We start from the raw sequence: 12059 nt of genomic DNA, 5'->3' as shown, positions 1-12059 counted from the left end.
CAACAAAAAAAGAAATACATACAACAAAAAAAAGAAGAGTGTAGATAGAACAATGATTTTTTAAAACATAAAAACCACAAGAAGGATGGTTGAAGAGCATCTACCGTGAACCATTTTTCAACTCTATAAAAGCGTCTTTCTTTTCCAAACAAACCGAATTCTAAACCACATTCATAAATCAAAAAAGAGGCCATCCAAAAAATGGGCAAGATTCTCTATCTTCATACTACAAGAGCAGAAGCCAACTATATTGTTCCTCCTCCTCTCTTAATTAACTCCATCAAAGAAATCAGAAGCTAGCTTCTGATACAAAATGTATTGTCTATGAATTCATGCTTGTAGCGTGCTTAATGATCTCTTATCACATTGCTAGTGTCGAGTTTATCGACCTAAACATTGCACTAGGATTGCTCAACACATTGGCCACATACTCTTTCCTGTAAATTCAACCAAAAGCCTGTTAATAGTTAGAGACATTGCAACACCGTCAACAACAGATTATGATGATGCAAAACCAACAATTCACTATATACATGCGTATACGAAAGATAAATTCTTTGTGAAGGAAAACCAAGTTATGAAAATATTTAAAGTAGATATATCATGATAATGCAAGACTACCTACTCATGGATGTGGATTGTCTTGTCTTTGTAAAAACATGTTATTGAAAAAAAAAAAGAGAGGAATACTAGCTGGAGATAAGTCTCACTTAATCTAAAAATGTTTTTTTTTCCAAATAGAGGAAGGAATGAATACTAGTTATTGGAGATAAGTTTCACTTCATCTAAAGTCTGTGTGAAAAGTTCAAGGAGGTGACTGATAGTAACAAGAAGAATACAGACAGATTATAACAAGCTCCTGAACCGATTAGAGTGTTACCAAGACATTCGCTTCATAGTACATAAAAATGATAGCCCATCACTCCTCCTACAAAGAGAGAAAGAGAGGATGATAAATTTACCTCGACTTTATCTCATCTCCATCAGGTTTAAGAAGATCGATCCTCGTGGGAACCTCTGTATACAGAAGAACTGCCTGCGTTGGTAAGGTAATTGGTAGATTAAGATTAATGAAACCGAAATAATAGTGAGGAAATATGATCAAGGAGTGTGTGCAAAGATCAAGGATTGGTTGATCCTAGTATCTACGCATCGCGAGTCAAAAAGATAATCATATGTACCTTAATGTAGTCTTCGGTGTCGAGAGTGAATCGATGGTACATTCCTGGCGGCAAGGTAATCATATCTCCCTTTTTGACAGTAAACCTTATCCAGCTGTTATCGTGATCTCTTATGTCCCAATAACCTGCGTAGAAAGGCTAGATATGATTAGCATTAGCTTAGCTGCACTTTCTAGTTATAAGTGCAATGCTACACATACCAGGTTATATATATATATATATATATATATATATATATATATAACATTACACAAAAACAAGCCTAGGTTTGTAGTTTGCATATTGAAGCCTAATTTGAATATCTGCTCGACGATGGTGCCGATGGCTTCTCTACCCTCCTCCTCGCGTTTTCTTGCTTTCAAGTCTTCTTTCCGGAACATCATCATGCCCAAATTTGTTTCGCCCAAATCCTCGCACACGCACACTTCGTCTTCTCATGCTAATGCTGCTCGGTGTTGCGTTGCGCATGAGAGAGCAAGACGGAGACCCTACCTTCGTAGCTCTACCCTTGTAGCATATCGTTCCCTTTCCAAGACTTTGGAGGAGGAGGAGGAGCAAGCTATCAGCAAGTCATGCAATGTTGAAATACATTTTCGCTGCCTGAGGTGTGAGTGCAGAGTCACCACAAATCATACGTTGATGGGATGTGTGACCACACCACCATGATCATGACATAGGTAGGCGCTGGTGGTAGATAAAGTTCCGTGAGTTGCCCACTGCAGCACAGCACAGTGGAGGAGGGCGACGTATATATGCAAGAAGATGAACGTCGTTGACAGCTACTTGACCGGAATTTGGGTTGCTTGGGAGCCAATAGGGTTGACGTTGGTCGGCGCGTCGTACATGTAGGAAGGGGTAATCAATAATTATGCAATATCATCGAAGATTTTCATGACCAAATAAAGTGACTGATTTGATTTACCACGGCCTTCAAGGATAAGTCGGCTTTCTTCATAGGGATGCAGATGTTCCTGAAAGAAGTGTTCAGTCTTCTGCTCAAAGTTGTCCATAACGCCAGGTGCTACAGTTATCGTCTCCTGCATCATGGTAGTAATTACAAACCAAAATCATATCACATGCATGCAGTAGTAGTAGTAGTAGTCGTCACCTTCATTTGCATTAGTAAGCTGCACTAGTACTGCGTTTTTATAATGCCATATCATAGGAATCAAATACCAAACGATTAATTATTGCTAGCTGCAATAACAAGCTGATTACCCAATAAACGTAGCCATGGTCGCCTTTTACTCTCTCGAGCGTAGGGTCTCTCTCCCAGTTGCAGTCAACATCTATTTTCCAATGTAAGACGCCGAGTTCTACACGAAAATTAAATTAACAAAGAGTAAAACCTCCCTTAGGCCTTGAGCATCATGACGCAATCTTTAACGCAGCAAACAAGCTGACTGTTAAGCTTACTGTGCGTTGAGTTGATAACGAAAAGAGTTAAACTTGACGAAACATGTCACCTTTCAAGTGTTCCTCTGATACTGGGCGATTGGGCACGTATTTGTGAGGAAGCCTGCGGTCATCATCTGCGGGATTGTACACCCAAGCCTCCATAGCTTCTTCTAATTAGCTATCCTGCGAGAAAGCAAGCTGCCTAAGGACGTTAGTCTTGTGATACCAGGAAGCTAAGCTGGTGCAAAAACCTCAGTATAAAAAGGTAACCCCCCAAAAAAAAACTACAAGTAATTGATGAAAAAAGCAACGCCATGTACACAGACAAGGAATTAAACGCGTCGCCGCTCATAAGAAACGCAATGTTGTCTTGCGCCTGCTCCCCACAAAACTCTTATATAGAGAGGTGTGAGCCATATTATATTAATTTCTTTCATTTTGTGAGAACGATGCGCTCTAGTTTGACGAAGGCCGCAAGTGTGAGCATAATTTCATTTTGTGTGAAATATAAACAATAAATAGATCACATTTAGATTCGAGGGTTAAATATAAACAATACTAAGATCACATTTAATTTTGTGTAAAATATACACAAAATAATAAGAACACATTTAGATTCGAGGGGACGCTAGGCGAACACCACAGCTTTGCTTTGCCTCTGCCACAATGCAAAAATTACACTGGACACAAGGTTAAGATATTAGCAAGCCCTTGCACCTCCAATATCCCACTCCACATCATCTTATGGCCCTAAACTAAGCGGGCACACAACCATCCTTGGGCTTCTCTACGCTTATTTAAGCCCTATTCTAAGGTGAGAGTCTAAACAACATCCAACCACTACAAGAGATCACCTAATACCGTAATACCATCGTATATACCGAAGATTTAGATTTGGTTTTTTTGCCTAAAACTACCCACACTGATCATTATCACTATCGGTATTGAATCGTCAATAATATTTATCGCTCAACCGTTGTCTTTATAAACTAGTATACTGATGCTACCTACTGTGATTGGTATATGCATCGGGCATCGATGTTTTTACTGACGTAAATATCGATGCAAATATGAATGTTTATTTCGACATAAATACCGACACTGGTATAAATCTTTTTTTTGGGTGAAATGGGACAGATTCAAGCAGTTTGTCCCAACCTGTCTCGTTGTGCCCATACTACCTAGCTAGTAACTTTAAATATAAACACATTAAAAACAAAGATGTAGAAAAGATAATCAAATTTATGCATATTTATGTGTGGAATTCGGAAAACTAAAAAGTGCACAGATATTCACATTCAAGATGCGATAACTCATCATTGACATTAAGAAACCTCACAAGAAGTATAAAACTCCAAATACCGTATTAGAAAATCTTGATACTTTGGAAATTTTGCAAGTTGTCTTGCAAACAAAAAAAAATAGTGGATCTAGCGCTCTTAAAAAAATTACGAACATAGCTCTTACAAAGAACATTTGAAAGTTGTCTTACAAAAAAAAAGAAACTGAGAGGCCCATGTAAGAGCTACTAGTCGTGATCACATCAACGCATCTTTCCACTTCTCGTGGCTTCGACTTGCTAAATATGCTAAATACTCTTCCTTCAATGGGCATGGTTATACTAAAGAAGAGTATGATTTCACGTGGTGTCACGGAACTACATCCTTGTTTGACAAGATGGAGCGGGAAAGGCAAGAGCTCAATTGGGCCCATATTGTCAACTATGTAAGTATATAATATCGTCAAACATTAAACTTTTTAGTTTTCTAAATTTCACACATAAATTATGTGTATCGTTTATCTTTCTGTACTTTATCTTTTTTATGTTACATTGTCATGATAAAACTTATGGTTCTATTCCTCAATGTAGGGAGTATCTTGCAAAAAGAAAGAGATGAAGACTTACAAAGTATGTACAAAAGTGATCGATGCCACCAACACAAAGGTGAGAAGTACCTGAACCTTTGAGGCATACTTTATGAGCACCTCATTGTAATTGCTTGTACTTATTGGGGGTGTTACAAACCTCCACCTTAGCTTTCCTTCGGTCTTTGATGTTGAGATACATGGGCTTACTCTTTCTTTTATTTAAATTTACATCTCACACCTCAAACCTTCAATGGCTCATTAGATCTCTCATTCTCTTGAGCATGTAATTATTTGTTGAATTGCTGGAAGAGATTTGAGACTAGGAACCCTCTATGAAGCTACTCAAGAATGCAATTCTTTTATTCTTCTAGTTGGTCATGCCACTTCACGAGGATGTCATGGCCAAACTGCACACTACAGAGGTGAGTGTCAATACCCTACCACCTGGCTTATCCTCAATGATGGACCTATCATCATAGCATCTATAGGAGTATAGGGACCCTGATGCTATAGAGCAGGGAGTAAAGGGAGTGCGAGAAAAAGGAGTGTCTACCCAAGTGAAGTCTAGAGGGATGCCACGAGTGGCTCTAGGAATGAAACCCAAAGTTATTGTAGAAGTGACACCCTGATAAGTATATGGAGTAGTCTTAACAAAATGTGCAGGAGGATGATGTGGTGTAGTAGTAGCATCACTACCACCTCCACATATACTAGTGCCAAAACCACCACCACCACTAGCGCTACCACTTCCATTACCACTAGCACTACTACGTAATGGCTACTACCACTATGGCTACGATGAGACCTGTGTCATGAACTCTTTGCATCACTAGAAACAGTTTGAGCACTCGGGGTGATGGGACTCAATCAGTCGAGAATGGGTGAGGTGAGCTCCAACCGAGCTATCTCATGTTGGCTCAAGGGGGAACACTTGGAAGGAATTTTGGATCTCATCCTATGTGCAGTCTTGTAGATTACTAGACATGCCTACTTTAAAACAAAACGTGGATTCAGCTCAAAACAAAGCATACTTTTGCATAGAAAATCATAAATAGAAAAAGAGCTTGTGTGTACGCTTACCTCCAGTGGTTGAGAAGAGCTAATGTCTCAAATAAGGTGAAAGACCAACAATAGCTTACCTCCAGTATGTATACTCTATAGTCTATGTATACATAGCGTGCATAGTGTATAAATACATTCTTATGCCTATACACGCATTCATAATCTATGCTCTATACTTTATGATCTATGCGTATAAAGAGTATGCATAATCTATGCATACGTAAAGAGTATGCATGTTCTATGCATACGTAGCATGCATACCTTATACATGCATAGAGTATAGATTAAGCATAGAGCATCTATACTTTTTATGTGTGCATGCTCTATAGTTTTTATACATGTATAGAATATAGACTATGTGATCTCTATGCTTTATGTATGCATAAAGAGAGCATGGTTTATGCATGCATAGAGTATGTGTGCTCTAGGCATGCATTGAGTTGTGCAAGCTCTAAGGCTGCATAGAGCCACCATAGAGCATGTAGTATACTCTATGCATGCATAGCTCTTTATGCATATAGCCTCTATAGTAGACACATTAAGTAACGACACATTTTTCCATTGTAAATCTAGCATGCCAATAGGTTGCTATGCCGTTTACTCAGCATTGGGTTGAGGTGTTGTAGTAGGCATTATGGCTTGTGGAGCTGTGATGGAAAAGGTAAATCCCATTGTGTTGAGGTTTGAAATAATTAGTGACGAGCACTTGCACGTGTGCGGCACTCAGAAGTCTCATGACCACTCTCTCCTTCAATAAATATGTACCTTTTCTTAGCCTTCATTCCATGTTGGATTACTTTCAAAAAATTTGTGAAATTCATCTCCGTTAAAGTGTTACCCACCACTAAAGTGTTACCCTAAGCAATGGGTTTAATAGTAGAAGTGGTATCACATTTAGAATCTAATGCTTTGGCTCCCTTGACCATCAGATTATCTTCTACTTGGATGGCATTTGTTGTGTTACTTTATCCCACATAGTGATCCCTCTAATGAGGTGACTAAGCCATTACAGGAGGTCGCTTCATGCGTAAGGCGACGGATGAACCTATCCACAGCAGGGTGATTATTTGAATAACATTCATGTGGAAGCCAATGAGAGTTTGAATGCTTGAGACATCTAATGAAATGTCTAACTGATTCCTCTTCTTCTCTCTAGGCTTTGTGTAGCTGTGAAGCCAACCACTGGCTCATTCTCAAGAGGTGGGTACATATGGCACGATTTGAAGGGAAGCCTCCATTGCAATTTGAGTCTCATCCAAATTCTCTTCCCCCCCACTTCATCCATCCCACTGCCATCTCTAGAAGCCTCTTTCAACTCATCAATTGATGGAGGACTAACTTTCTCCACTGTTTTCCTTTTGCAACACTCGATTGCTCTTTCTTTTCACCGTATGTCTTTGTTTCGTGGAATTTTTTCTCTCCATCTTGTGAACACAAACAAACACACAACTAAATCATGCTTGAAGAATATGAATTAGTCCTTCCACATTACAACAACTACAACATAATAACTCCTAAGAGATTCCATACATTAGGGAACAAGCCAAGCTCAAGGTAACCATGATTACCAACCTGAACTTCATTAGTCCTTATGATGCCATGCAGCCCCTTCTCTTGCACAAAGATGCTGATCATACTACAATGTGACACCATTAAAATAATGAAGTTTGTCTACCACACAAATCGGAACCACCCCGCAGAACTACCACTGAGACTTAATCCTAGCCTTGCGTAATGTATGGTACAAATGGTGGAACGCTCATTGATTTTCTAAAACCCAGCCATCCGTGTGCCATGGCCAAAAGCATTGGGAAGTAGCCGGCATAGACGCGGACTACTTGTCAATGGTTTTGGCCATGGCAGACGGATGGCCTGGCTACCCTTCGATTCACCCTTGGCCTACATATGCCCTACACATGGCATGGCTAATAGATGATGATTAAAAAAATGCTACAAAGCTTAATGCTATTCTCATGCACAATGAAGACATTGAGAAGTAGAGAGGAGGAGAAGAGCACTTGACTCATATATAATGCACAAACCCACATCTCTTAGAGCCCATTTGTATTGGCACCCCCAAAATGTTTGGTGTCATGCCTCCAATAAGGGTAGGAGGCACAGTGTGAAGGGTAGCCAAGTTCCATGAGATGTGAAGTCTATATGAAGGGTAGCCAGGCTATGTGTGTGCCATGGCCAAATCCATTGGGAAGCAGCCCGCATCGACACGGGTTGCTTCTCAATGGTTTTGGCCATGGCACACAGATGACCGGGCTACCCTTGGATTCACCCTTGGCATACATATGGCTACAGATGGCATGGACAGTACATGATTTTTAACAAAATGCTACAAATATTAATGCTAATCTCATGCACAATGAAGACATTGAGAAGTAGAGAGAAGGAGAAGAGTGACTCTTATATATAATACACAAAGCCACATCTCTCACAACCCATTTGTATTGGCACCCCCAAAATGTTTGGTGTCATGCCTCCAGTAAGGGTAGGAGGCATAGTGAGAAGGGTAGCCAAGGCCCACAAAATGTGAAGTCAATATGAAGGGTAGCCAAGGGCCACAAAATGTGAAGTCAATATGAAGGGTAGCCAAGGGCCACTAGATGTGAAGTCTATATGAAGGGTAGCCATGCCATATGAAGGCTAGGGCTAGAACCATTGGGAAGTAGCCTGCGTAGACGCAAGGTGCTTCCTAGTGGTTTTGGCCATGGCCTTCATATGGCTTAGGTTTCGATTTCCCCTTGGCCTACACATGGCCTACACATGGCTTGTCTAGCCTTTGTTTTGGACTTTCCCATCAAACCAATCATACACCATAGAGTACCATGACCTGCATAGCGATAAAAATACATGCAAAAAACAGGCAGGCTTTTTCTGAATTGAATAAAAATATACTCCCCAAATAGATAGTGAGTATAGCCTTTGTTTTGGGCTTTTCCATGAAACCAATCATCCACCCTAGAGTACCACGACCTGCATAGTGATAAAAATACATGCAAAAAACTGGCAGGCTCTTTTTGAATTGAGTAAAAATATACTCCCCAAATAGATATTGAGTACACCCAACAACCATGCAGTTAATCAGTATAATTAGTCCTTCAACACTGTGGATACATATGGCACTATTCTTTTCAAATGGTTATGGCCTTGGCCTTCATATGTCTAGCCTATCATTGGATATAGACATTAACTCTATGTACAATTCTTACACATAGAAACCCTCCACATAAAAACCCTTATCATCGAGGAAGTACCTAAAAGAGTTGCTTATTCTTGCTTAGGAATTTTCCATGTATGTCTCTGTGCATGTATCTTCTACCTCAAACAATGTATTGGTGCAAGTCTATGTGCATGTCTATATCCATGGTAGCCAAGCCAAGTGTAGTCCAAGGCCACACCATTGGGAAGCAGCCCACGCCAATGTGGGCTTCTTCCCATTGGTTTTGAACTTGGCCTACATATGGCTAGGCTACCATGGACATAGAAAAGGATGGGCTACCATGTGGATCTCTTTGCTACTCAAATGTTCTACTGTACCAGGAAGTCAAACATTAGCCTCTACCAATTTTGCTTGTGTGGCACTATGAATATCATCTCTCAGTATTTCAAATCACCCTTAGATATAGATCCCCATGTTTCCCACTCTACATAATTCACATAGATGGTAGATCTCCCTTGCCATCGGAGATGCTCAAGACTATGAGAACTTGAAACACTTGTATAAAATGCATCTTGCACTTGTTGATGCTGCTTGCACATGTTATACAATGAACTATATAGAAACCAATACTACATCACTATCTTCAAATTACCCTCCCCAAAGCTATGTGTAGGTTAAGGCCACACAATTGGGAAGCAGTCCGTGTCGACACGGGCTGCTTCTTCCCAATGGTGTGGGCTTGGCCTACACATGGCTTGGCTACCATGCACATAGACATGGCTTGTCTACCATGAATGCATATGATGTGCAGCATAAACCGCACAGCATAAACCGCACAACATAAATCGCACAGCATAAAGTGCATAGCATAAACCCCAAAAATTCCATACCATACGCAGCATAAATCCCATGATTCCATATCATATCAGTAGCAAAAACCGCACAGCATTAAAAAAATTAAAACATGTTGTTTATACAAAAGGCATTTAATAGAATGTTTTAAAAAAGGGTCCACTTTTTTTAAAATTGAAGAGCAAGAAATATGTAGAAAACATTGTTTCCAACCATGACAAACCTATGCGCATCCGCATCCAAATCCACGTAAACAAAGGGGAGATTTAGCGCATGCAAGGCCTTCTGATTTTTACACAACAATAGGGTCAATGCATGCTTGGGTGTAGCCATTTTTGGTGAGGTTCAGGGCATTCTTTGTATATAGATAACTTTCCCGACCCATAACTTATGCATTGCTCAATGGAATTCGACAAACTTGGTATCCAGGCAATAGTGCACATTCCAATCTTCAATATGAGACAAACAAAACACAAAAGCAAAATTTATAATCTGATCATTAAAGTGTTACAAGTTTGATGTGGCGTCTGAGGCATGTGTTTTAAATAGCATATGTTATAACACTTTATGCAAAAACGTCAAAAATTTGTTCTGCACATACATGCAACCAAGTAATCATTCTAAAGTACACTACGTGAGCTTCTCCTCAACCATAGGACACATTCAATTGAGAACATCTGGTATAGTTTAAGGGACCTTCAATGTTGTGCTAGAATTTTGCACACCCATTCGAGGGCACGCTCCATAACCTTTTTTTGGTTTGTTGAAAACCTAAAGGGATTGAAAAAATGGAATCCACACTAGTGGGACTAATGCATGGTGGTCTTAAAACATTGGTAGTTGGTTATATCGGTATCTTGATTCACCCTGGAATGGAAGAAATTGAAAATGTTCAATTTTTGCATGTGCAAAGATCTTTTAATAAATCCAACACTATTTACAATTTTTCATTGCTTCTTTTTCTTTGCAGTTTCCTTGCTATATGACTCATAAGCATGTCAAGGGTCATTGCATTTCACATCGCACACCATTAAATCCGATAGCGTGCCCTTTGGCCTATTGGTGTTTTGAAGCATTTTAGGACACATTCCACTTGCTTGGGGGTAAGATTTTGCTGACGTGTATAGCCGGAGGGGGGAAACCACGGTGGGTGAAAATTTCAATACCCCGTAGACTTTCAAATTTTCAGGCCTCCCGTTTTGGGACGAATGTTTTGAATAAAGTACATAACATGCCACCTACTATGTTGCAAAGTATTGTGTTCGTTTTCTTTGTCTTCTTTTCTTTGCTTTGTAAGATGTCTTCTTTTCTTTACTCGCCTCCCCAGCTAGCTGGTCTTTTTGTGATCGTCTACATGGAAATGCCAAGATGCAGCTCGCCCCCCACCCTACAAGATGCACAATTTGGTGTGGCATTGTATTCTTTACCCTGGTAAGTTGTCTTCTTTTCTTTGCTCACCTAACGAGCTCAATGGTCTCTATCAGATCCCTTGCTTTGCTGGTCTCACCAACGCGGTGGTCTCTATCTTCTTTGCTTTGCTTGCCTCTTAAGCTAGATGATCTCTGTATAAATCGTCTCCATGGCAATATGCAACTCTTCATGGCTTGCAAGAGAACCAGAAAAAGGTGGCAAGATAGGAACGCTGAAAAGCTTGGTCAAGGCACAAGGAGCATATTGCAAGACGAGGAAAGAAATGGCACAGATGACAAGCTCAAAGCGGCAATGCAAGACACTTTTGCAACGTATGTGGAGGGAGAAACAATGAGAAGACATAAGACTCCTTGCAGAGCAGCACAACAGGAAGCGGTTGTAGATGGATGCATTTGAACATTGCCACCGGAGCGAAGAACACGAGCTGTGGCCAATAGATTAGTGGGAGAATTCAAGGCAGCAACATCAGGCCATTCACATGAGTACAAGCCTCTTGTCATTAGAAGCTTTAACTTGCACCCTAAAATCCATAGAGTGAAAACCCCGCCAACGCCTTAGGAGATGCACGCACAAGAGACACTACTTTCTAACCTAAGAGATGGCCTACAGAAAGTGAAAGGGGTACACAGCTTAGATCAATTAGCTGCAAAGAGAGCGACATTAGCTATGTTGGTATCCCCTGAAACAAAGACGAAACAGCTTAAATGCACAGCATCAAAGATGTTGTCAATTAGAAGGTCCAACATTGCTCTAGCAGTTGGATGCAGAGTAAAAGTAATGCACGATGATCAAGAATTGAAAAGTATGTGGGCTTCAACAGAATGCAAGAAAAAGAAAGACACCCTGCTGACTGCGAAACTCACTACTAGAGTGACATCGTTCTGGCAGGAGAACACTGAATTATGGTAGGATATACCATGCTTCCAAATATGTGTCTTAACATGAACTAATGCCCATCATTATAACATGGGGTTGGAAGGCATTTAACACTAGACTTATAGAAAAAAATCGTTTTGGTGGAATATTGAGATATTTTCATTCATGGGTAGGTTAACGTCATATCTAGATGGTCTCATGATGCCTAGTGGGTGGTG

General features: G+C 40.2%; 1 protein-coding gene across 1 annotated transcript; it reads right to left on the bottom strand.

Moving 5' to 3' along the window:
* Positions 1-361: 361 nt before the first annotated feature.
* Positions 362-2741, bottom strand: LOC147630924 (uncharacterized). Its single transcript, XM_086808987.1, has 6 exons — positions 2648-2741; positions 2400-2497; positions 2104-2218; positions 1182-1306; positions 963-1036; positions 362-437 (listed from the first exon to the last, which is right to left on the bottom strand). Exons 1-6 carry the CDS (start codon positions 2739-2741, stop codon positions 362-364), a joined length of 582 nt encoding a protein of 193 aa, XP_086665113.1.
* Positions 2742-12059: the final 9318 nt, after the last annotated feature.

The sequence above is a fragment of the Cibotium barometz genome, chromosome 15 (genome assembly GCF_041138505.1).
Source record: "Cibotium barometz isolate CiBa-2024 chromosome 15, ASM4113850v1, whole genome shotgun sequence".
Taxonomy (NCBI): Eukaryota; Viridiplantae; Streptophyta; class Polypodiopsida; order Cyatheales; family Cibotiaceae; genus Cibotium; species Cibotium barometz.
This window is presented reverse-complemented; position numbering and strand designations above follow the sequence as displayed.